This window comes from Balaenoptera physalus, assembly GCF_965194825.1.
Source record: "Balaenoptera physalus genome assembly, chromosome: 2".
Classification (NCBI taxonomy): domain Eukaryota; kingdom Metazoa; phylum Chordata; class Mammalia; order Artiodactyla; family Balaenopteridae; genus Balaenoptera; species Balaenoptera physalus.
Genome location: NC_138883.1, coordinates 104417426 through 104443243, shown reverse-complemented (window position 1 = coordinate 104443243; position 25818 = coordinate 104417426). Strand labels below are relative to the sequence as shown.

At 43.3% G+C, this 25818-nt stretch overlaps 1 protein-coding gene across 1 annotated transcript in view; it reads left to right on the top strand.

Annotated features, from left to right (window-relative positions):
* MYO1E (myosin IE) overlaps positions 1-25818 on the top strand; it is a 201966-nt gene that overhangs the window by 142833 nt on the left and 33315 nt on the right. Inside the window, exons 13-19 of the mRNA XM_082445188.1 lie at positions 717-803; positions 1810-1977; positions 3035-3120; positions 5292-5373; positions 11377-11483; positions 16056-16154; positions 22205-22349. Of these exons, the coding sequence (XP_082301314.1) occupies positions 717-803; positions 1810-1977; positions 3035-3120; positions 5292-5373; positions 11377-11483; positions 16056-16154; positions 22205-22349 (774 nt within the window). The remainder of the gene's footprint in view (positions 1-716; positions 804-1809; positions 1978-3034; positions 3121-5291; positions 5374-11376; positions 11484-16055; positions 16155-22204; positions 22350-25818) is intronic.

Genomic DNA, 25818 nt, shown 5'->3' with positions numbered 1-25818 from the left:
TGAACGTGGTAGGTTTGAGAGGCCTGTTATACCTCTGAGTGGAAATTCCAGTATATGAAATATATCAATATATATGAATCTGGAACTCAGTGGGGAAGTCTAGACTAGAGAAATAAATTCAGGTGTCATTAGCCTATAGGTGTTATTTTAAGCCAGGGAGTTGATTGGAATTACCTAGAGAATGAGAGTGGAGAAAACAAGGCTGGGAGATTGAGCCCTAAGAGTCTCCATCAATATAAAGATCTGGAAAAAAGAAAGAGCCAGCAGAGGAAGCTAACAAAGCAAGATTGATGAGGAAGGAGGAAAACCAGGAGAGTGTGATGGTGTTCATCAAGTTTAATGAGCAGCTGACCTGAATGAGGGGCCTTCCCTTTAAGTACCTAGATGCTAATCTGTACTTCTGTTCTATGTAAAGTTCAAAAAGATTGTTTTATAACTGGACCTATAGGTTAAGCCATTTTAAAGTGCCATTGTTGTATGTCAAAATCAATTGTATGGGATCAATGTCATATGGTTCCAACCAAACATAAAAATTACCAAGCAATGAAATGCTCCTTTCCTCTTCCGCTTAGAAAAAATTAAGATTGCAAGTTTTTATTGAAGGGCATTCAGGTTTTTCTTTCCTGATGATTCCTGTGCCTGTGGTATCCATCTGTGCAGAGCTCCAGCTGGTCTCCACTGGGTAATAATGTGAATTCCCACTTTCTGTTCTACAGGAAGAATATGTTCAAGAAGGCATCAGATGGACACCCATCGATTACTTTAATAACAAAGTCGTGTGTGACCTCATCGAGAACAAAGTTGTAAGTATCAGTCTGGTGTGTCTCTTCACTGCTCACAGGTTTACACTAAGCGAGTTTTTGTTCTTTCTGTCATTGTATTAGAATAAGGAAAGTGACAGCTCTGATTTGCAGAGAGTTTTAGCGATTACATTTATTTTGCTTATAGGTATATGTGTGAAAACAGAGTTTTACTCTTGTAGTTAATATACACATGTGTATGAGTACATTGCCAGTTTACGAATGGAGGTTGTTACTGAATCTTAAGAGAAGACAATTATGACTTATGTTGATGGCATAGCATATGAAGAGATATAAACTTGGCCCTGCCTCCTAGACCATTTATACAACTTCTAGGACTTTAACCCTAGAAATTATTCAAAAGAAAATAAAAGGATATAGAGAGATATCTGTACCGTACTGTTTTGTTCTGTTTTTTTATAAAAGTCCCAACTGGAAAGAGTGAAAACATCCATAGAGAACTCAGTCCTTAAATAAACTATAGCATATAAGAGTAGGGAAATATAGCCATCAAAATAATAAGTATAAAGACTGTGTAAAACAGCAGGATTATTTATAAACTAGTGCTATGCAGAAAAAGTAATACATGATAGAATGTGTCCAGTATGTAACTGTATTAACCATGTCTATGTGGGTAACAGGCTGAAAGCGAACATTAAGAAATGAATTAGGGTCCAAGGAAAATGTTTTTTTCTTTAGGGTTTTAAAAGTCAACCTAGTACAAATAGGAGTGAGCAGATAATGATCTTGCTGTTTATGGCTTTGAATAGAACTTCGGGGAGATAAACTTTTCTCTTTTTTTGAAAATGGACTTTCCCCCATCGTTAGATCTAAGAGGTGACTCCCTTTTGGGATTATTAATAGCATTCTCCCTCAAGGGGAAAGATTGACTTTCAAGATGGTATCTTAAGTCTAGGGAGCGGTTTCCTTGCTTAAGGAAAGACCTGATAAACATTACATATTTTAGAACAGTCACTGAATTGGGACTTTGCTCTCTTGGTCCCATCAGAACCCCCCTGGGATCATGAGCATCCTGGATGATGTATGTGCCACGATGCACGCGGTGGGTGAGGGAGCGGATCAGACGCTGCTCCAGAAACTTCAGATGCAGATTGGGAACCATGAGCACTTCAACAGCTGGAACCAAGGCTTCATTATTCACCATTATGCTGGGAAGGTATGGCCAGGGAGCAGGGGTTCAACAGGAAGGGGGAAGTTATCCTTTTCAACGTCTGCCTGTATTAAGCCTTTGGGTCTGTAGTCTATTTTCTCACGAGGCAACTGAAAGCAATCTCCGTATAGTTTTATGTGCCTCACTGTGTTTTATTCACCCATCATTCATTCATTCATTCAACAACATGGGACCCATGAAATATTTGGAGAGACAAACAAAAGATAGTGCGTATACACCACTGTGTATTTTTTAGCATGAATCACCCTTAATATAACATAAGCATGAATCAACCTGTATATTAACTGCTGAAGGAATGAGGTTTTTTTCTCGCCTCTTATGCGATCACAAGCTTGCATTTTTTACTTGCCCATCCTCCCTGGGAGTATACCTAAGGACCAGAGGCTCACTTTGGGGTTTGTTCTCATAAAATGCACGATTACTGGGTGCTCCTGGATACCAAGCTTTGTGTGGGTGCCGGTGATACACAGATAAGTAAATTGATGTCATGATATCTGGGGACTTCCTAGTACGGTGGAAATTCATTGGTCTCACCCTTCATCCCAATAAATCTCTTATTAACCAAGGAGGGTCCTTGAGCATGAGACTTCAGCTAAATTGATCTACCTCTGACACCATTTGTAGGAGAAATCGAAAAGCCTCAGATGACATGGCCCACTGCAGTGGGTTAGTGAGCATAGAGAGATTTATTTTACTCCATCTTACCTAAAAGTTAGGGAAAGAATTAAGTGTATTATTTACATACCCCTAGAGATCCATCGAAGAAGGGCTATGTCATCACGAGAGCTGGGGTCCTGGTCGTGTATCATTTGGATTGTGTAAGCGGCCAGAGACCATTCATCAGCATCTCCAGGCCATCGCCAGCTAAAGTCATCTAACAAGTTAAAACATGCACAGCCTTAATGTGACAGATCGGAATGAAAGCCCAATTGTTGTATCTGGAAATATACACACTCTCTGGAGGATAGCCATGCCAGCTTGGATGTTTCGTTCAGTGAAATACTTAAAGGATAAAATTCGATATCTTTCCATTCTTGGCCAGGTATCCTATGACATGGATGGCTTTTGTGAGAGGAACCGTGATGTGCTGTTTATGGATCTGATTGAGCTTATGCAGAGCAGTGAGCTGTAAGTGTGTTTGCCTTATCCGACACGGGGTGTAGGTTTGATCAGATTTTCAATATTAGGACAAACTTGTGACATTTGAATGGTCAGCATTATGTTTCCTCGTGCTGTTGGGTCTGGGTTATCATTAGACAATTCAACTTCTCAAAATAGCTTTTTTCCCCCCAATCTTAGTCTCTCCCTTGTACCCCTGATACTTCCCACCCCGCATGCTAAGTGCTATCTGCATGCCCTTCAGGGCCCCCAGTTTCATCATTTTCAATGGTATGATCAGGGAGAAGTGCCCATCCTGGAGTTGTGTTGGGATGGCTGTGCCTGACTGTCTAAGAGTGAGACAGTCTGGCTCTGTGACACTTTGCCCTCGGAATATCATCCCAAGAATTCTCCTTCTGTTTTTGAAAATGCTAATAGCTTAGCTACACCGAAGTTAACCTGAATTGCTGAAGCACTTGGGAAATGGCTCAAGAACTCAGGGGGGCGCCCTCAGAGATCCATTTTAACTCCCAAGACCCTGACTAAGCTAAAGGCGTAGAGCAGTCGGGGCATCTGCCTTGCAAGCTGCTGGAGCTCTCAGGGCCAGCTGTGCCATGTCCTTTCCTTCCCTCTTCCGTGCAAAGGTCCCCATGGTCCTGGGTAATGATGTGAGATGTCATTTACATGATCAGGCCTGTCCATGCCTGGCAAGTACAATATTGCCCAGTCTTCCAGATTTTACAAGTTTTAGAGCTGTCTCCAAGTAATAGTTGCCATTTTAGTCTCTGTTACTTCAACTATCATAGTATCAAGGTTAACTTCTTTGATCAACAGCTGCAATCCTGATAATTTTCTAGAAAAGGCCTGACTTCAATGAAAGCAAAACCGAGTTTCCTTTTTGGTCTGTGGTTCGAAGTTCTGCTCCGTTTAACCCTCTTCCCCTCCCTCCAGCCTCCACTCCTCCCTGGCCCTCATCTCCCCAGGCCTGCACTTCCGTGGCACTCACACCCCTCACTTCGGAGATTCTTCTCTCAAAACATAAAATCGATTTGCTCTTAAAAGGTTAGGTAAGCCACAAGTCCTGGCTTGTGGGGATTATGACAGTCAGGTGCAGGCATGCTTCCAGAGATTTTTTTCTTTTTAATTATTAAAATTACTGCAAAATTCAAGAGCTATTGATGTTTCCATGTAAAACTCCTGTCATGTAGACATGGTCTATTGTTTGCTAAACACATGTGCTGTAAAAATCTATAATTGTGTCTGGTGAGGTTATGAAAGTAGATTGCTGTGGAGACTTCCTAGAAAATCTATGATGCCCAATAAGTCATTTAGGGGGAATCTCCTTTGAGTGGCAGATTACTGATTTACATGGATCACATCATTCATTCATTCATTCATTCAATCGGCAAATATTTATTGAGCACCTACTGTGTACTAGGCTCTGTTCCAGACACCAGGGACACTAAGGTGACTAAGAAATTTTCCCTGCCCTGTGCCTTTTGGGGCAGACCTGTCAACAGATGTAGCTCAGTTACAACTACTAATGAAGTTGTATATTCAGCAGGCAAAGCATTAGTGGATTAGCTGCATTTAAAATTGCTCATACTCAAAATACGTTTTGTCTAGGTTTTTTGCTTGAGGGAAGGGAGGGTTGATACAGTGCCCTGTTGGCATCTTGTGGGCAAAGGCCACTGATGCTGTGAAACATCCTATAATGTGTAAAGCAGCCCCAGGCCCCAGCACAGGATTATCCAATCCCAAATATCAGTAGCACCAAGACTGAGAAACCCTGCTTTAGAGCAAAGCAGAATCTGCATTGGATCTGGACAATTCATACAAACCCCTGCGCTCTGGTCTATCTTACTTAACTCAGAAAACCCACACTGACCCTCCTCTGTTGTGTCCTGTTGCCAAGGTGTATCTCAGTTCTAGTGGGTGGGGAAATTTGAAAGGCAGAGTTTAAAATTTTATTTTTCAGGCCTAGACTCCAAGATGCTTCTGTCTTAGAATTCTCTCTCTATGTTTCTTGTGTCCATTGCTTTTTTTCTCCCGGGTCACAACTTGATGGCTTGAGTCAGATGGCCGTTCTGTATCCAAGGTCCTGTGCTTCTGGACAACTCTCTCCATTCTCTATGGAAGCAGGCTTTCCAGCCCCCAAGGTACTTACTGATTGCTAACCCATTCTCTTTCTCCTTTTCCAGACCTTTTATAAAGTCTTTATTTCCGGAAAATCTGCAGGCTGACAAGAAAGGGCGCCCAACTACTGCTGGAAGCAAAATAAAGGTTTGTTCTATTTTGGGAAATTTATGGATCCCTATTAAGAGGTAGGGTTTTCTAGTAGTCAGGAACTATACCCCTGGGCCAGGATGCAGTCAGGGAGACGTAACAGATTGGTTACAGAAGATGGCCAGAAGTAACGTTGCTGCTTGAGAAAGGGTTACAGGATGCAGGTGAATTTGACTTGGCTGTACTGAAACCCCAAATGGATATTAAGTACCTCATAGCTTGATAGTCAGCAGATGATAATCAGTTACTTTCTAAGAGGAAGTGGCTTTATACTGAATCTAGGAGAATTCACATTAAACTGTCAGAGAAATTTTATGATCAAGAGCCACATTTTGGATTTTGATGATGCTTTTTCAGACCAGACCCCAAAACTTGCCAATTATGGAACTTTACATACCTGAAATTCTACTGGCTCTTTTTTTTTTTTAAATTAATTTATTTATTTATTTACTTTTGGCTGTGTTGGGTCTTTGTTGCTGTGCGTGGGCTTTCTCTAGTTGTGGCCAGCAGGGGGGCCACTCTTCGTTGTGGTGCGCGGGCTTCTCATTGTGGTGGCTTCTCTTGTTGCGGAGCACAGGCTCTAGGCGCGCGGGCTTCAGTAGTTGTGGCACGCAGGCTCAGTAGTTGTGGCTTGCGGGCTCTAGAGCACAGGCTCAGTAGTTGTGGCGTACGGGCTTAGTTGCTCCGCGGCATGTGGGATCTTCCCGGACCAGAGCTCGAACCCGTGTCCCCTCCACTGGCAGGTGGATTCTTAACCACTGTGCCACCAGGGAAGTCCTCTACTGGGTCTTATATGGGGAATTTATGCACCTTCCACACTGGGTCTTGCGGGTCCTCCTTTCTGTGAATTACAGGCATCTTGGCTTCATAGTGTCTCAAAGTCAGAGGAATTCTTAGTGTTTCTTGAGAGCCTCTCACGGAGAGTGCATTGAATTATCAGGGGCACTGTGCGATGAAATCGGTTGTCCCTAATTACTCTCTGAATTTAGAGGTTGTGTCAAACACACTCCATCATGTAATTTTTTGAAAAACAGTCACTAAACTTTTTCTTATTTAATTATACCAGTTAAAAACAGTTTCTTATTTTATTTATTTATTTATTTTTTAATTTTTATTTTATATGATAGTTGATTTACAATGTTGTGTTAGTTTCAGGTGTACAGCAAAGTGACTCAGTTATACATATACATATATCCATTCTTTTTCAGTTTCTTTTCCCATGTAGGTTATTACAGAATACTGAGTAGAGTTCCCTGTGCTATACAGTAGGTCCTTGTTGATTATCTATTTTATCTATAGTAGTGTGTATATTAAATACAGTTTTTTAAAGAATCATACCAATTAAATACCACCCTGTCTTTATAATCAATGGAATCACTGAGTGATTAAGAGTAGGGCTCTGGGGTTCGTCACCTGTGTTCAAATCCCTCACCGTGTGATCGCCAGCAAGTTACCTAAACTCTCATGCCTCTTTTGCCTTAGAGATTTTAGTACCTATCTCAGGGGGGTACTGTGGTGATTAATTTCCATCGTCCATCTAAGGCACACACTGCCTGAAACATAATAAGCCCAAACCGTGTATGCTTTCCTGTTCCATAGTACTCCATCTGTCCCCTCCCTCTCTGCCATGCTTCTTTTTTTTTTTTTTAAAGAGAGTGGTTGCTTGAGGATAAACAGCTAGTTTTTTGTTTTTGTTTTTTTAATTAATTTATTAATTTATTTATTTTTGGCTGTGTTGGGTCTTCGTTTCTGTGTGAGGGCTTTCTCTAGTTGCAGCGAGCGGGGGCCACTCTTCATCGCGGTGCGCGGGCCTCTCACTGTCGCGGCCTCTCTTGTTGCAGAGCACAGGCTCCAGATGCGCAGGCTCAGCAATTGTGGCTCACGGGCCCAGCTGCTCCGCAGCATGTGGGATCTTCCCAGACCAGGGCTCGAACCCGTGTCCCCTGCATTGGCAGGCAGATTCTCAACCACTGCGCCATCAGGGAAGCCCCTCTGCCATGCTTCTTCATCTCTGCTTACTTCTCAGTGGACACTTGATGTGCTTGTGCTGACTCTCCATCCCCCTGTGTGGCTCTGTGTGTCCAGTTCCTACATGTCCTTCTCACAGTGCCCTCCGATAACTCTGGCCCCGTGAACACCATGCCTGTTTTGTTCACCGGCGTTTTGCTGCTGCTGCCTGTTTCGTTCACTGGTGTTTTCTTCTCTGAGTGTTTCACATATGGAAGCCTGTGTCCCCAGCCTCTGAGGGCATAAGCACTGCGTGAAACAAGGGGCACATCCCAGCAACGAGACGCTTCCATCCGGAGGAGCCTCGGGTTTTGGGCAGGAAGTCAGGCGCAAGCTAGAGGGCAGGGTTTTGAGCTGGAGGGTAGAGTCCTCTGGGATTAAGGACAATCATGTTCAAGGAACTTGAGACATACAGTAATCCTGGGACGGTGTCTGGATTGAGTTCACTGGGGCAGAGAGTTGAGGGCAGGGAGGAGTTGCAGTTCTCACGGGGCCCTAGATATTGACATCTGCACGAAGCTCTGACTCAGGCTTTAACTTCTAGGTCCTGAATAAGGATTAGCTCTAGGCTGGAAAATCTAGTCACAAGACTGTCACATTCAGATCCAAGGGGCCCAGATCATCAAGGCTGCAGTGACTCACTTTCAAGTGGTCTGGATTCTCAGTCCAACTTATTCCCTTTAAAAAGGAGGGTGGTGTTAGGAGCATTTTTCTCCTCCTTGGAAGACTTGACCCCTTTCCCTCCTTCATATTCTTGTCTAGTAGAACGCTCAAAATTGCCACCTTCCGGGTGTACGCAAAATGTTCAGGATTGCTGTGGTCTGGGGAGGTCAGCCTGAAGTCAGCCAGCTCATCTAGGGAGACCGTACTACGCATATTCTCACCAATGGTATCCTCTTGGTGAACTGTGTGACCTCTGCCTGTCTGACACTCTGCCTCCATGTAGGAATGAGATTCTCCCTGTTTTATGTCTCTTGAGTCACCTCTTAGAGATGCATAGCCATGGCCCAATCTCTTACACCTTTCATGTCCATAATATTTTGCAGATGCTAAGTATCATCTTTTTTTAATTTTTATTGAAGTGTGGTTGATTTACAATGTTGTGTTTCAGGTGTACAACAAAATGATTCAGTTATACATATATATGTATATATTCTTTTTTAAGTTCTTTTCCATTATAGGTTATTACAAGATATTGAGTATAGTTTCCTGGGCTATACAGTAGGACCTTGTTGGTTATTTTATATATAGTAACTAAGTATCATCTTAATGATATCCCTGAGGTTAAACGTTTAAAGGGACCCTGAGTTCCTTGGAAGAAAAATTAAATTTATGTGCAAGGTAGTTTTAGTGTTGGGAATTTTATTGTATTCTAATTCCTTAAAATGTAAAACTGTTCTGTAGGATTTAATTAATAGAATATTTGCTTGGTGAGAACTCCCACTATCTTTGTTTATAAATAAGAGTATTCTTTACTTAATAACATGTGATTTTTGAGGCTTTCCTAAATTCTACATTCTTGTGGCTAAAAGGGACCGGTTTTGAAATTAGAGCCAAAGATTGATGGAATGGAGCTCAGAGCTGGCAAAGTAGACTTGACTGCAGCTTTATCTAAGTGAGACTGGGCCTCTAAAGGAGCAGATATGATAAGAGATGCAAGTACCATAAGGTAACTAGACTTGTAGACGTTTAACATCTATTCCAACCTTCAGATTAAATTAGAGGTCTTCTAGTTCAACCTACTTAGTTTACAGATGGGGAAACTGAGGCCCGAAGAAATTTAGTGATTTGCAACATAGCTTGCAAAGAGCAGAGCCAGGATCCCACTTCAGGCTTGCTAACAATCTGTGGGGAGGGTAGAATGAGGCGCTGTCAGCCTAAGCCTTTCTCACTGTCCTGTCTGCGTATTTTAATGCCTGCTTCTGTAGGCAAGTAGACAAGCCTCTGTAGGCAAGCCTCTGCCCTTGTAGGGCAAGTGCCTTTGGTAGCTTTCTGTTCTAACTCATGGGGTCTTCTTGTCTGGAGCCAGAGTAAATCCAACCTGCTGCTTCCCAACCACTTCAGGGGGCATTTAAAGTTGACCCATAGCTAAATACAGGATAATTTTGAGATATATTCCTGTTTGCTCAAACTGATTATTCCAAAACCTAAAGGCTTCTCTCTAAATCCTAAGTCACCCAGTTAATTCCTTTTGTTATCACACTAAATTATCCCTTATCTTCCTTGAGGAGGATGGCATTGTGGTTAAGAAAAAAACTTGGTAGCTCACAGACTTGGGTTCTAGCCTCACTTCTGTTTACTAATTATATCATCTTGAGTAATACTTTATTTCTTTAAGGCCCCGTTTTCTCATCTAAAAAATGGGAATGATAATTGTAAGAAGCTACTTCTTACAATTGTGAGGCATAAATAAGAAAATCCATGTGTCTAGCCCATGAAGCATAATTCAGTACTTGTTAGCAGTAACTATTTTGAGCTATTGAATAGCTCAATAGAAAGAACTATGTCAAGTGTCATATAAACTTAAGTCGAACTTGCCCCTGTGTTTTCTTACGCTAAGTTGAAAAGGTATGCTCCTAAATGCTTAGGACTAAAGAGTCTTCCAAGTTATACTTAAAAATTAAAAAATAAAAATTAAGAGTTTGGGAACTTAAAAAATAAAGCTTTATTATAACCAGTCCCTCCCAGGCTTCATCTTACGTGTTGCAAAGATCATTAAATTTGTTCTCAAGTACAATCTCTCTCTCATCAACAAGGAAGATGAGAGTCAATTTACAATTTTATCATAGAGCTTTGCTTTGATCATACAACCTCGGCAGCTTCGCCCTGAATTCCAAGCATTGCAAAGAATGCCACATTCTGCACATCTAAACAGAGAACTTTTGCTTTGAATATACCCGAGTTTTTCTCAAGGGTTTCAGATTTCCCAAACCCATGAAAACAGAAAAGTCCTAACTGAGAGAGGGTTGACTACTGCAGACAGATCCCTTCTGCTGACTTTGTAATGGTTTTCTGACTTGGGAGATCCCTTTCCTCTATTTTCTTTTAGAGGTTTTCTCTCTTTGTGCCGATTTGCTTAGAATGAGAGGTTGCATGTGTGCCCCATTATTGGATCCATAGGGTATGCTCAGCTGTGTGGTGCTGGGAATGCTGATGTGGGCTCTGCTCCTGTTTCTTCAAACAACATTTGTGGTACTCATGATTTGAAATATCTCATAAGCAATTTCAGCTTTATTTATGTGGCTTTTTCTTCTTGAACCCAGTTCCATCGTGGGTACCCGATGCACAGGTAGTAAGAGCTGATTTTACATTGACTATTTTAGTTCATGAAAGAGTAAGTTTCCTGCCACACTGAAAGGGCTCTGAGTCAGCAGGTTTGGAAAAGGACATGCTGAGGAAGAAGGTGAATGAAATGGCCTATGAAAGGTTTATGAATTCTGAGATATTTTTATGTATCTCCCACTTTTTAATTGTGAATTTCCGTCGTTTTAATAAGGTGATTCTTCATTGGTTAGATTGCCTGAAAAGAGAGTACAGGGGATTTTGATGATTTATCCTTGCAAATAAATTTGTGCACCTCCCTTCCCCTCAGAGTTTATGAGAAAAATGTATTTGCAAAGGCCGTCAATCAATATAAAATGAACTAAATTTGTTAATAATTGGCATGCTTCCCTGTTTCTCCTAAAAAGAATTATATGAGAGGATTTACTGGGTTTTGGGGTGGTTTTTTTTTTTTTGGTCTTATTTTATTAACTATACTAAAAATACCTCATCATTTTCAAAAATCTAATTTCAAACCCACTTATGAGTGTTCAAATCACCATAACAGTCAGTAGAGCTTTAAGAAAGTGTAGTAGACCCGAGTAAGCCTAATGAACAAACTGTCATGAGGATGAATTTCTAGCTGTACATCTGCACACAGGTCTCCTTTGAAAGTTGGTCTGCTTTAGAGCAAGCTCCATGTTCCTAAATGATGTTATTCTTCCTTTCTAGAAACAAGCCAATGACCTTGTGAGCACCCTGATGAAATGTACACCTCACTACATTCGCTGCATCAAACCCAATGAAACCAAGAAGCCCAAGGACTGGGAGGAAAGCAGGTATGGTGCAGACACAGACGGGAGGTCAGAGCCAACTTACATGTTTTGTTTTTCCCTCTGCTCAAGCTGGGCCCTCCTATGCCCGAGGCAGGAGCAGTTTTTCAATTGCCTTCCAATGTGTTTTGTGTCTTAACTTTTTCAGGAAGAAGCCTATGTAGATGTATTTTTCCCCTCCTTGTTTTTTCCTGAAATGTTCGCAGTGCCCTTCAGTTCAGAATTAGCGATTTATAATGTTGATCTTGGCTAGTCTGGGGGCAGATGGAAAAAAGAAAGCAAACCTTAATACAGCAGAGTCAGGATGGTTTTCAAATTAGTTTGAGGCTCTGTGTAGACATTTTTAATGCACTCAGCTCCTCATCAGCACACGCAGGATGTGGCCTGGAATGCTTAGCTCAGGGTTGAAAGTGAAGTTCCAAAGAGCTGGTTAAAAACAATCTGTCAGGGCTTCCCTGGTGGCACAGTGGTTAAGAATCCGCCTGCCAGTGCAGGGGACACGGGTTCGAGCCCTGGTCCATGAAGATCCCACATGCTGTGGAGCAACTAAGCCCGTGTGCCACAACTACTGAGCCTGCGCTCTAGAGCCCGCGAGACACACTAGTGAGCCCACGTGCCACAACTACTGAAGCCCGCGTGTCTAGAGCCCGTGCTCAGCAACAAGAGAAGCCACCACAGTGAGAAGCCCGCGCACCGCAACAAAGAGTAGCCCCCGCTCGCTGCAACTAGAGAAAGCCCGCGTGCAGCAACAAAGACCCAACACAGCCAAAAATAAATGAATAGATAAATAAATAAATTTATTTTAAAAAAAAATTCCTAACTGCCCATTACCTCTTCTGAGAGACATGGATGGGTCCATTTCCCATCCTACCAGCAAGATCCTTTCTAACCCACGGCAGACAGACAATGCTTGATCCTTTACAGGGAGGAAAAGATAAACAGGAAGGAAAATGCCCAAGCTCAAGCATTTGCTGTCTGCAAGTCCTTCTTTGTATTTTCACACTTTATGGTGCTGCCTGCGTCTTTTTTCTCATGTTAAGGTGCTGTTGGGATGTAGCAGCCTTCCATTTGGTCATTCCACAATATTCTGACTAGTCTCATCAGTAGATGCGTGTCTCTAAGGCATCTTGTCTATTGAATTGCTCAAATTTTTCAATTTAAGGTAGTCTGAGATTCCTCTTACAATATTATCCATTGATGATATTCAGGCTCTGATAAGAAGCCCACTCCTCCTAAGTCACCAGTTCACATTTGGATGCCTCTTGCCATTAGCAAGCTCTCCAGTCGTTCTCTAAATCAGTTTTACTGTAATCTCTAATCGGCCATCAGGATCATTCTTGGGACTTTTCCGTGTGACAGCTTTTTCCTAGTTCCAGGCAGTCACCATGTTTCCCTGGGATCTTCTCTTCAGCACTCAGCTCCTCCAGCCATTCCCTCTGAAGGAGCTGGATGTGGAATCCGACGCTTCCCCTTCATGGTCATTCCCCTGGATGTGCTTAAATTGCCCTCTGCTTTTCTGAACTGTGTCACTCACTTTCTCCTCTGATATCAAGAGGATAACAGGGCTTCCCTGGTGGCGCAGTGGTTGAGAGTCTGCCTGCTAATGCAGGGGACACGGGTTCGAGCCCTGGTCTGGGAAGATCCCACATGCCACGGAGCAACTAGACCCCGTGAGCCACAACTACTGAGCCTGCGCGTCTGGAGCCTGTGCGCTGCAACAAGAGAGGCCGCGACAGTGAGAGGCCCGCGCACCGCGATGAAGAGTGGCCCCCGCTCGCCGCAACTAGAGAAAGCCCTAGCACAGAAACGAAGACCCAACATAGCAATCAATCAAACAATAAATCAATAAATAAATCTTTAAAAAAAAAAAAAAAAAAAAGAGGATAACAGATGGAAAATGTCTGGGGCTTTTTGCCTTCCAACACTAGTTCTCAAACTTGAATGTCAGAATATCCCCTGGAAGGCTTGTTGCTGGGTCCCATTCCCAGAGTTTCTGAGTCAGTTTCTGGGCCTCCAAGTGATGCTAGTGATGACGGTCTGGGCCCCATAGTTGGAGAACAGCTGATCTAGAGCAAAGGGCTAGACTAGGATTTGGAAGAACTGTATCCTGATGCTGGCCTATCCCTGACTAGTTTGAGTGAAACGCTTAATCTCCTGAGTCCTCAGTTTCTTCCTCTTTAAATAAGAGGGTCAATCCAGAGCGGGACTCCTTCAGTCTGACAGAATGAACTCTCCCACATCTGTTCCCCCCGTCTTTCATCCTGCCTCCGCCTGTCTCTACGTCACTCCTACACTCACCCCTTCACATGCCACAGTCACATCTCGTGCATGGTGACTCTGGACTCTTTTGTTTTACACACAGAGTAGAAGGGTGGTATCACAGGCAACGTCAGAAATAAATTACGAGGGCTTCCCTGGTGGCACAGTGGTTAAGAATCCACCTGCCAAAAAAAAAAAGAATCCACCTGCCAATGCAGGGGACACGGGTTCGAGCCCTGGTCCGGGAAGATCCCACATACCGCGGAGCAACTAAGCCCATGCGCCACAACTACTGAGCCTGCGCTCTAGAGCCCGCAAGCCACAACTACTGAGCCTGCACGCCTAGAGCCTGTGCTCCACAACGAGAGAAGCCACCGCAGTGAGAAGCCCGTGTACCACAAAGAAGAGTAGCCCCCGCTCGCTGCAACTAGAGAAAGCCCGTGCGCAGCAACGAAGACCCAGTGCAGCCAAAAATAAATAAATAAAATAAATAAATTTATTAAAAATAAATAAATTACGAGAGTCTAGGAAGCAGAGGTGTTGCTAAGGGGTGCTTTAGCCCACACTTCCCCCTACTTCATACTTTCTCCAGCTTCCCTTCCCCCTGCTTCAAACTCTCTCCAGCTTCCCTTCCCAGCAAACCTAATCGTGAATGAAAATATCTCGCTTGCCCTCCAAATGCAAAACCTCCCTGGCACACTCTCCCCTGCTCCACGTATCCAGCTCTGTTGATCGTACTCTAATGTGGAAATCTTGCAGTAGCTACTGGTTGGAAGTTCCTCAGCCCTGATGCTACCTTCTCATAAAATCCAAACTGATTCATTGGAATATCAGAAGCTGGAGAAATGAAGAAAGTGGTACATTTTATTCAGTAAATTTTCATAGAATTTCCCCCAGGGTGTTTTCCCTTTTTTTTTTTTTTTTAAATTACACCCCTTATTTGAATTGCAGTGAGGAACTTCCTAACATACACTCATGTAAACTGGTTTTACAAAGTCTAAGGTATTCCTTGGTCAAGTGTTAATTTGTATTTCTAGTACGATGGCTTCCTGGGATCTGCCCCCTCATCTCAGTTCAGGTTTACTGTGTGACAGATAGTCTCACCTCATCCGTGAGTGTGGAATGTCGGGGTCCATGAAAGGGCAGTGTGCTTCGTTGTCAGGGATCACAGGGTCAGTTGAAGTTCTTGGTGGGCAGGGTTACCCATTCCACAAGTTTATGGCGTGTAGTTTAGTTTTCTTTTCCTGTTGAAAATGTGTCTTTGTTTGGCTTTGGCAAAGTTGCCTGCCCTGGATTCTAAACAACTGACCTAGTAGAGTTCTCAGGCCTTGACCTTCTTGGGTTAATGGCTGAGGAGAGTCTTGAAAGAGGACTCTTTCTGAGGGAAGGAGATGGTATACCCAGGGGAACAGCGGGCATTGCCAGCCTGGCTGATGTTTACTGAGGAGTTGACAGCACTCCAAGAATATGCAAAAAGCAGGACATTTATTTATTTGTTTGTTTGTTTATTTTTGGCTGCGTTGGGTCTTCGTTGCTGCGCACGGGCTTTCTCTAGTTGCGGTGAGCGGGGGCTACTCTTCGTTGCGGTGCGCGGGCTTCTCACTGTCGCGGCCTCTCTTGTTGCGGAGCACAGGCTCTAGGCGCGAGGGCTTCAGTAGTTGTGGCTCACGGGCTTAGTTGCTCCGCAGCATGTGGGATCCTCCCGGACCAGGGCTTGAACCCGTGTCCCCCTGCATTTGCAGGTGGATTCTTAACCACTGCACCACCAGGGAAGTCCGAAACATGACATTTTAAACATAACAGAATATGTTGAACTAGTTGTCCTGTTGACAAAAATTTGTGTAAGAAGGTTTCCTAGTGATGGAAGTTATAATGAATGAAACAATGTTTTCACATGAGGCACATTGTTTTCCATGTGATTCATGGGAAAGGAATCAATGGGTGATGCATTCCCTGCCTCAAAGCTTGGGGTGAAGCCAGTATTTGTGAAAAATGCTTAAAATGAGCAGATATCTCTAATTGGCAACCTCATGTATATTTTCCTTAGTAGAGAAAAGGCTGGTGGTGAGTTTGGGATTTGGAGGATGGGAGAAAGGAAAATTATTTTCCTGAATCAGATTTGTACCCTTTCAGTTAACCAGATATGTGTTAATATTACATAACCTGAGGGCCAGCTCAGACTCTGAACACTATAAATTATAATCTTTTTTAGTATGCTTCCCTGCAGTGTGGAATTGGGAGTTTGGGGGGAATGATGGGTGGGAGAACAGAGTGAAAAGATTATCCAGTAATGTCCTGGCTCCATTCTCTCCTTTATAGGGTAAAGCATCAAGTAGAATATCTGGGCCTAAAAGAGAACATTCGAGTGAGGAGAGCTGGGTATGCCTATCGGCGCGTCTTCCAAAAATTCCTGCAGAGGTAATGAACTGGTGACTCTGGACTCTTTTTTGTTTTAAACAAGTTTATTGAGATATAATTCACATATCATACAATTCACCCATTTAAAGTATACAATTCATCGGCTTTTAATATATTTACAGAGTTGTGCATCCATCACCACAATTAATTTCAGAACATTTTCAAAAAGAAAAATCTCACTTCCCGAGTCATCAGCCCCCTTTTCGGCCCTCACCCCTGGCCCTAAGCAGACACTTCTTTCTCTGCCTATTCTGAGCATTACTTATAAATAGAATCATGTAACATGTGTCTTTTGTTTCTGGCTTGTTTCACTTCACATAATGTTTTCAAGGATCATCCTGTAGCATACACCTGCACTTCATTCCTACTCATTGCCAAATAATATTCCCTTGCGCCAATGTTCCAATATACCACATTTTACTTATTCATCCGTCAGTTGATAGACATCACATTTTGGCTGTTTTGAATGACGAATAATGCTGCTACCAGTGTTCACATACATGTTTTTATGTGGACATATGTTTTTATTTCTCTTCGGGGCATAACTAAAAATGGAATTGCTGGGTCAAATGGTAACTGTGCTTAACCTTTTTGATGGACTGCTAGATTGTTTTACAGAGCGGCTGTACCATTTTACATCCCCTTTGATCATTTTTAAATTATTTGTCTTTTTAGTGTTAAGTTATAGTACAGTTCTTTTTAGCATTATTTATTGTAAATAAATCAGTAGCCACAAGTATTTTGTCTGTTTAGAGTGACAGATCAGTTCAGAAATTCATGGTAATTGTGACATGGGGACGGACTGAGATTTAACTTGACTGAGCAAATTAATAGTATGAAGACAATTTTAGGAAAATATTTACAAGCTTAAAGTATTTAACCTCAGATTTTTTTGTACAGTCCAAATATAAAGTTAAACTGATTTTTATATTTCCATTAAAGTGCATTTGGCAGGATCTGTACTAAATTGTTCTTATTTTGCATTGTGTTTAAAAAGGATAAAATTGAATGTCCTTAAAATATTACGATTCTCACTTCTCTAATGACTCTAAATTAGCGAAGTTCCATTGATCTTCTACATCTGTTTAATTTCCTTTATGAAGGAAGGAAGCCATATTTAGTATTTTAATCAGAAAATAATTATGTCTTCCTGGTATATGATACAGGAGCAGGATGTAAGAAATTTTTATTTAATTCAAATTGTATGTAACAAAGAGGTTGTAGGATGGAGAAGAGCTTAATTGCTGTCTTTGAAATCCGGTACTTCTAATAAAGTAGCTTTCCCTTTGGGGATGTTGTTTCTTCTGCCATGAGATTGGGATGGCTGACCTACTGCTCATCAGTGTGGGTCATCATATGTGGAAGGTCAGAAGAGGCTTAGCAAAAGCGCAGATCATTCCATACAGTAAAGCTTCATTGATTCTGTCCCCACACGTTCAAGACTGCTGATAATTTTGGAGGCTGATTAGACTAGGAATAAAATTCACTGACACAGCTCTCTGAATTAAAGGGCCCACTACACCTCTAGTGTAAGCAGAGCAATATAAAAAAGGTGTCTTTAGGAAAGTGAGAAAATAAATTTGGAGCGCTCTTGCATCACTGTACCGGCATCCATTTGCTGACAAACAACTGAAATGTTAATTATCAAAGACTTTGCTCTTCTTTAAGCAGATGGGTGACACTAGCTTAGAACAGGATTTCTCAACCTCAGCTATTGATATTTTGGGCTGGATGAGTCCTCATCGTGGCAGCCGTCCTGTACATTGCAGGATGTTTAGCAACCTCCTTGGCCTCTACCTGCTAGATGCCAGCAGTGCCAACCCCCTATCCCACCCCCATCCCCATCTTCCCCGAGTTGTGACACCCAAAACTGTATCCAGACATTGCCTAATGTCCCCTGGGGGGCAAAGCCAGTTGAGAACCATGGCTTAGATAATCATTAAAATTTTTGTAGAACTACATTTCTTTGAAAATACCCCTTTTTCATTAAGAGGAAAAAAAAATTAAATTCAGAAAATAGTGAACGAAAAGTATTTCCTCCGTCTTGCCCTAATTTAGAAAGGCCTGTCCTCAACAATTCCAAAATGTGTATAGTTTTATCCTCCTTCAGTATTTTTTCTGTACTTAAAAACTCTTTATGAGATATTTGCAGATTCTCCCTAATTGGCATTACTATTGAAAACTGATCAGATTTTTTTTTTAATCTGACCTTGTTTTGTTTGTTTATTTGTTTTTGAGAAACCAGTTCTGAAAGACCTCCTTCCTTCCATATTATTTAAAAACAAACCGACAAACCTGACTTCCGTAAGCATTGCTGTGAGCTCCACCGCGCTGGGGGGAGCGGGAAGTCCACGCTTTCCTCTCCCGGCAGGAATGTCTGGGGTGCCCTGAGCGGGCTGTGTTACTTGTTTGCTGCAGCTCCTTAAATGAGCTGTGACATGACCTGGTTATAAAATCTGGACCTCTCCCAAGTGCCGGGCTAGCTTCATGGCTCCACGGGTGGTACTTTCTTCTGTGCCTTACACAGAGTAAGCATTTATTGCATATCTGTTATGCCCTTTGTGTTGAGGGACTTTCACTGAAATGATTTTATCCTTGGATGCCTCCCTTCTTAGCTCTCCTGCTGTGGGCTTTTCCTTTCAGAAGAGACAAACAGGCAGCCCTGTCTTATAAAAAGGAGGCTCTTTTGATGTTGTCATATTTCTTTTGATTTGAGAGTACTGGGAGGATAATAAAAATGAAGTTTGGAAGGAAAATTTGTTTTTCGATAAAAAGTACATGTTTAGTCTCCCACTCAAAAATGGCTACAAGGCCATATACCTGTCAATGGGCAAGGAATATTTTTCCAGAGACAGTGCTGTTTTCCGTAAGGTGTATGAGTCTGGGGTTGTAACAGGGTTTGTCCGGAATCTGCCAGTGACTGTCTCATCCTGTGATCCCCTGTGAGTAATTAAACCATCTTATACCTTTATTATCTCATGTATGGAGTGTAGTGAGTGTCCTGCTGGCTGCCAGGATTTTAGTGTCCTTGGGGGTCAGAAACATCCTTAAGTCCAAGTGCCAGCAGCTAGAGGTCTGCTGGGCTGCATTTCGTCTGAGAAGGAACCATTGGATTGGTCATCTGAGAGATTACAAGGAGCCTTCCAGACTAGGGGCAGGAAAGGGAGTTCTAGGCAGAGAGAACAGCCAGTGCAAAGGTCTTGAGATGAAATTTTGGTCTTAAACTGAAAATACTTGATGAAAGGAGTATAAGCTATTATCCTCATGTCTCCAGAATTATCACAGGCAACCTGTTAGGCAGTGCACCATTGCCTTGTGCAACCCGTCCCCGCCAATATATCCTGGAGAAAGACGAGTGAACTGGGTGTACTTACACAGTGGGAGAACACTGTCCTAGAATTATGCCCTGGTCTCTCCAGTGAAGTACAAAAGGAAATAAGGAGGATACCATCAAGCTTCCTGAAAGCCAAGGGGACCACCACAAGTGGTCCATTGTCAAAGGGCTCTGGAAATGCCAGGCAATTCCCATGTCTTACCCAGACCCAAACTCTCAGAGGCCTTGTCAGGAAAAGGAAGAAGAAAAAGTCTCTTCAAAACAAGTTCCTTACTATTAAAAAAAGAAAAAAGAAAAAAAAAAAACCAAATGAGAAATACAGCATTATTTTAATAGGGGGGAAAATGTGAATTGCAAAGAGCTACCTATTTGAGGTTGCACAATAAAAATACTTTGGTTTATAATTTTGATTTGATTAGATCAAGCCAGGCAGACTCGTACTCTTAGAAACTTGTCACCTTGGGAGTCTGGTCTTTTCTTTCTCACCCATACCCTGCATGAACTTTCTCCCTCATCCATTTATATTGCCAGTACATTGCTACTTTTTCACCACATCCCCCAATGGCAACCCTGCTATCAGTCAGTTTTTTTTTTTTTTTTTAGAAATTCACGTTCTTTCTTTCTTTCTTTCTTTCTTTATTTATTTATGACTGTGTTGAGTCTTCGTTTCTGTGCGAGGGCTTTCTCTAGTTGCGGCAAGTGGGGACCACTCTTCATCGCGGTGCGCGGGCCTCTCACCATCGCGGCCTCTCTTGTTGCGGGGCACAGGCTCCAGACGCGCAGGCTCAGTAATTGTGGCTCACGGGCCCAGTTGCTCCGCGGCATGTGGGATCTTCCCAGACCAGGGCTCGAACCCGTGTCCCCTGCATTGGCAGGCAGATTCTCAACCACTGCGCCACCAGGGAAGCCCTATCAGTCATTTTTATGTGACTTAATTTGCATAACTGACTTCATTATGCCACATGTGAAATGTATTCCTGCTAATGTGTGGCTTCAGCCAGGCATTTTCATTTTTAAGCTTTTTATCGCTAATCAGTGAATAAGAGGATTTGCTTCTCCAGGAAATTTGTATTATCAGGCAAGATGTGGATATTTAGGAGGACCAGAGAGGGTCCCTAGAATCACCTTAGTCCCAGCCAGCTAGACCTAAGGGTGTGATGAACACTGGTTCTGTCCTCTTAGGGAGCCCTGGATCCTGAAGGCAGAGCCACTCTTCTTGTCACGATTCCCTTCTCCCTTGGTTGCCATAAATCAGTCTAATCCTCATAGTGGCTTCTGGGAACAAAGGAGGACGCTGGCTTCTTCAGAGGCCTGGGGCCCATTCATTGCATACGTTCTAGATGTGCCTGCCCATAGGCCACGCCCTCCAATTTCTCACCCACACTCTCCTCTGATTTCCCCTTCTTCCTCCCTCCCTCCCTCCATCCTTCTTTCCCTTCCTTCTGCCTCAAGTCTTTGGTACCTTCTGTATTTGACATTTTGTAATGTGCTTCTGTCTCCTCTATTAGATTAGCTTCTTTCATAATTGTGATGTTTCTAACATAGACGTGTAGTAGACTGTATCATCTTTAAAGGAAATATTTACCTGTATACCAGTCCATGCCTTGTAGGTAGTGCCGTCATGAAAGAAACAGCTTGGGGTTCAAATCCCAGCTATGACACCTCCTAGCTAAGTAGCCTTGAGTGGGTCTCTAGTTGCCTGTGTTTCCTGCTTTGCAAAATGGAAAGACCAGCTGGATGAGGTTGCTGTAGGAATAAAATGAGATCAAGGATCTAACGCACCAAGGGTAGCGCCTGATGCAGAGAGCGCCCTGTAGTGTTGGAGCCCTTCGTGTTCCTTCTTACCGCCGTGTTCCTGGCATTGTGTAAGGTGCCGGATGTGCAGGCTAAGCACCCCATTTACGGCGCTCTTGTCCCCATGGGGGTGGCGTGAAGTAACCAAACAGGTGCAGACATGACTATCATTACGAATTATGATACATGCTCTGAAGGAAAAAGACTATTTTCTATGAGAGAGAATAGCAGGGGGACAGTTTTTGCTTGGGTCTACCCCAAAGGCCTCTCTTGAAGTGTCACTGAAGGGGAGCGCCCCCTGCGTGGGAGCCGGCCACCTGAGGAGTGTGGGGAACAGCACACCTGGTAGAGGGAACAGCACGGGTGAGGGCTCTGAGGAGGGAAAGTGTTGAACGTGCATGAAGAAGAGGCCATCCTCCCAGGAACGTGGTGAGCCAGAGGACAGTAGAGAGACGAGATTGGAGAATAGCCAAGGACCTGATCACCAGCGCCTCCTGACTCAAGATGCAGAGAACTCCAAAGATGAAAGTTGATCCATCGTCATCATAACAGCTGCTTATGGGGAGCTTTGTAAAACTCTTCGCATTGACTGTCAAGTGCTCCTGAGAAATCAGGGGAAATTGGTATCGAGAAGAGACCGTTTGATTTTGCTGGAAGAGTGTCATAGGTGACCTTCAGGAATGCTATTTTTAGACAGTGGGAGAACGGAAAAGCAGATTTTCTCCAGGGCCTTAGCATGGACATGGTCAGATAAGGAAGGAGTCAGGAGGCAGCTCTGAAATGGGCGATCCGGACCCAGTGGATTTTTGCAGTTGTTGAGGTCCATCCCTGAGCCTTGGAAGGGAGGTGAGGGGATGGCCAGGACCCTAGCAGCACCGAGTGCCTTTGGGCCTGATCTCTGTCTCCCTCATTGTCCTCACAGGTACGCCATTCTGACCAAAGCCACCTGGCCTTCGTGGAGAGGGGATGAGAAACAAGGCGTCCTGCACTTGCTGCAGTCTGTCAACATGGATGGTGACCAGTTCCAGCTCGGGAAGAGCAAAGTGTTCGTCAAAGCCCCCGAGTCTGTGAGTTTCCTCGGGGCCACCCCTCTCCCCGCAGCCCCTGTCGGCCCCCTCCCCATGGCGTGGCTGCCTTCTTTTCCTCATCCTGCTGTTCATGCCTTAAAGGTGGGCTCCTTGAAGAAGACTTTCCGCTGCTCCAGTCTAAGTATAGGCCATTCTCCACACCCCAGAGCCCTCAGCATGGGTACAAAGCTGTTTTCTTTTCTTACTTAAAGTGTCTCTCCCATTCTAGATGTCATCACCTCAAGGTCAGGGAGTGTTTTGTGTGCTTTTGTGTACTCAGAGCCTCGTGAGGAAAGTGGCTCATAGGAAGAGCCCGTAGTTATTTTTAGTGTCTAATAGTGCCTAAGCTAATAGGTACTTCTTTGCCCACAGAGGAGGCTTGGGTAAACCTACATCCTCACCTGGGTGACACCAAGCAGGTTGTGTCACACAGGCCCCAACTTCCTCCTTAAAGGGGGAGCAGAGCCTGGGAGTGACCATTCCCAGAACTGTATCTTGAAGACCATGAGGAAGCCAGGAAAGGACTTTGAGGAGACCAGTAGGTAGAAGGAGAAACCTCTGGGCTTAAAGGACAGGGATATTTACCAGTAAGGAATTCAAACATAAAGGTTTAACAATTTGCAAACTTATCAGACCTCCACAGATGAATTTAGTGGAACTTCTTAATCTTTCCTGATGAGGGTGTGGTCACTCTGAGCCTAATGAACAGTCCGTCCACAGGAAGTTCTCAGTTTGAGCAGGAACCCAGGCCAGCCCCTCAGTTCTTCTGCCCCACAGCTCTGGGGCTGTGGAATGAAGACACTTTTTTTTTTTTTTTGGCTGCACTGGGCGGCATGCGGGATCTTAGTTCCTTGACCAGGGGTGGAACCCGTGCCCCCTGCGGTGGAAGCATGGAGTCCTCACCAGTGGACCGCCAGGGAAGTCCCAAAGATACTCCTTTTTAAGTTGGAGAAACTGCTGGAACTAACCGGGGCTGGGCATCACCATTTCTTGAGGTTCCTGTAATAATCACAAGACTCCATTTCAGGAGTCTTCGGTGAATTTGGCAAAATTAGTCACCATATCAAGGGGAAATACCATGAGAACTTGCAGCGTTGGTCATAATGGAAACACTTGACTCTAGGCAAATTCTGGTCTCGCGGTGAGTTTTCTCCTTTACAATGGGCCCCATGGCTGCTCTGCCTGCCTCACAGGATCAGCCTGAGATCAGAAATGCTAATGGTTGTAACTGAATGGCTTTATGAACCGTAAAGGTTGTTAAATAAATAAGTGGCACACATCGATAGAACCCATTTATGAAAAGTTTGTGGTAGCATTTTCCACTTTGAGTTATTTGTAGCTTCACAGTAATTTCATTTCCAATTATAAAATGAAAATGTTGTGTCATACACCATTAAGCAACCCACAGAACAGTTCCTGTTCTTTCTAAAACGGGATGGAGTGATTTATTGGTACAATGGAGAACTCTTCTGTTGTTTTATACCCACTTTTACTTTATCGGCTTGCTAAATTTTCACAAAAACAGCCTCAATATTTTTCATACTTTTTTTTCTGATTCAGTTGAGCTTTGAGATTTTACTTCAAAAATCAAGATTTATTTTTGGTTTTTCTTTTCCGTGTCTTCCTCCCAATTGCTTTTTACCATCGCTTGACTGCCCTCTCCCCCATGTTTTTACACACACACACGCACACAAATCCCATCATCACTACTCTCTCCCCACCACCATCACTCATCCATCCACATCTAGCCCTGACATTGCAAATACTTTTACAAAAATTGGTTTTTAGGGACTTCCCTGGCCGTCCAATGGTTAAGACTCTGCACTTCCACTGCAGGGGGCACGGGTTCGATCCCTAGTTGGGGAACTAAGATCCTGCATGCCGCATGGTGAGGCCAAAAAAAGAAAAATGGTTTTTAAAAATCTACCCTGTGATCTCGCCTTGATTTTTATAGTAAATGTGCTGAATTTACAAAATAACCCATTTGCTTTTAAGAACCCACATTAGACATCAGGCACCAGAGGGTTTGGTTTGGTTTTGTTTATTTGTTACATGTGTCCATGATTTTTGCTTTTTTTTCCCTCTCTTTCTCTCTCTCTTTTTCTTCTTGAACCTCCCTGATTTCTAACCCATATGGCTTTTGGAAAGAACCTAAAAACCAGATAATCTTTGAACTAATCTATAGGAAGTTGGGAACTGGTTGCATCTTCATCCTTTCTGAGTCACAAGTGTATTTTCTATGACACTCCCAAAATAGCTCTGGGAAAGAAGAAGAAAACAAGACTTACCCAGCAACCCAACACACAAGATAAGAAACCCCAACGGATAACCTTCCAGGCAACCACAGGGCTCAGATTTTAAACATTCTGTCCAATTGTTAAAAATCTTTTGTTTTGGAAATATGCTCCTTGTGCTTATTGTATATGGCACTGATGGCTGTGGAATGAAGTGCCGCTCTCTTGGTATTTTGAGTTTGAGATGTGGTTTTGACACAGCTGGGGATGTGAGAAGGAGAATCTGAGTGTCAGGAGGAGATCGATGTGGCCCCAGGGTACAGAACCCAGATAAACAAGAGACAACAAATCAAGCCCAGCTGCCTTCAAACCAAATTCACTTGTTTACTTCTGGAACATTTTAACAATGACATTCATCGTCATTACTTTGGGTTTTTATTGGTCCGTTTTATTTTTGTTCCTAGAGAGTCATGTAAACCACTTCCTAGTGGTGAATGAGAGTTTCCCACCATTTTACGAGTTGATTAGATGCAGATTTACAGAGAAAGACTTGTACGTCGAAACACCTTGGTTCACTTTCCAGCCCCACCCAATCTTAGTTCCAATGTTCTCATCTGTAAAATGGAGATAACACAAATATGTGGTTCATGTAGTGTTGAGTGGTAGAATGGAAGAATGCGTGTAAAGCATCTAGAATGATTCCTGACCTGTAGTGGGCATTCGGTTCATTACAGCTGCTTGCTGTCATCTTCGTTACTCCAGAGCTCTGTTGAGTGGGGTGCAGGAATCAGTATTCATCGTTAAGGTGGCCTGAGTCTCAACACCTGCCAGTGTGTGATATGAGCCCTTAACTAAAACAGTCTCCAGCCCCTCTTGGTGAATCTAAGTCCTAAGTAACACATGTGAAGTCCAGCTCCAGTCACTCGTTATTATCTCTGCCCCAGTGACTCCTTGGAGATTTCTGTGAGGCAGGAAGTCTATACTTTCATGGAACCAAGAGGAGGGCAGCCCTCTTTCCACTGCAGCACAGGCTCTGCTCTTGCAAAAGCTGGAAAATTCTAGTAAGAGGCTATAGGCAGCACTAAACAACTGCCTCCACGAGCTCATGTGATCAAGCCACTTAATATCCTCTTTGGATCAAGGTGGGAAATAAGTGGATAAGTGCTGAATCACTCATTTGATTCTCACAGAGGTTATGAGCAAGGCAGGGCAGACACCATCATTAAGGTCCAAGT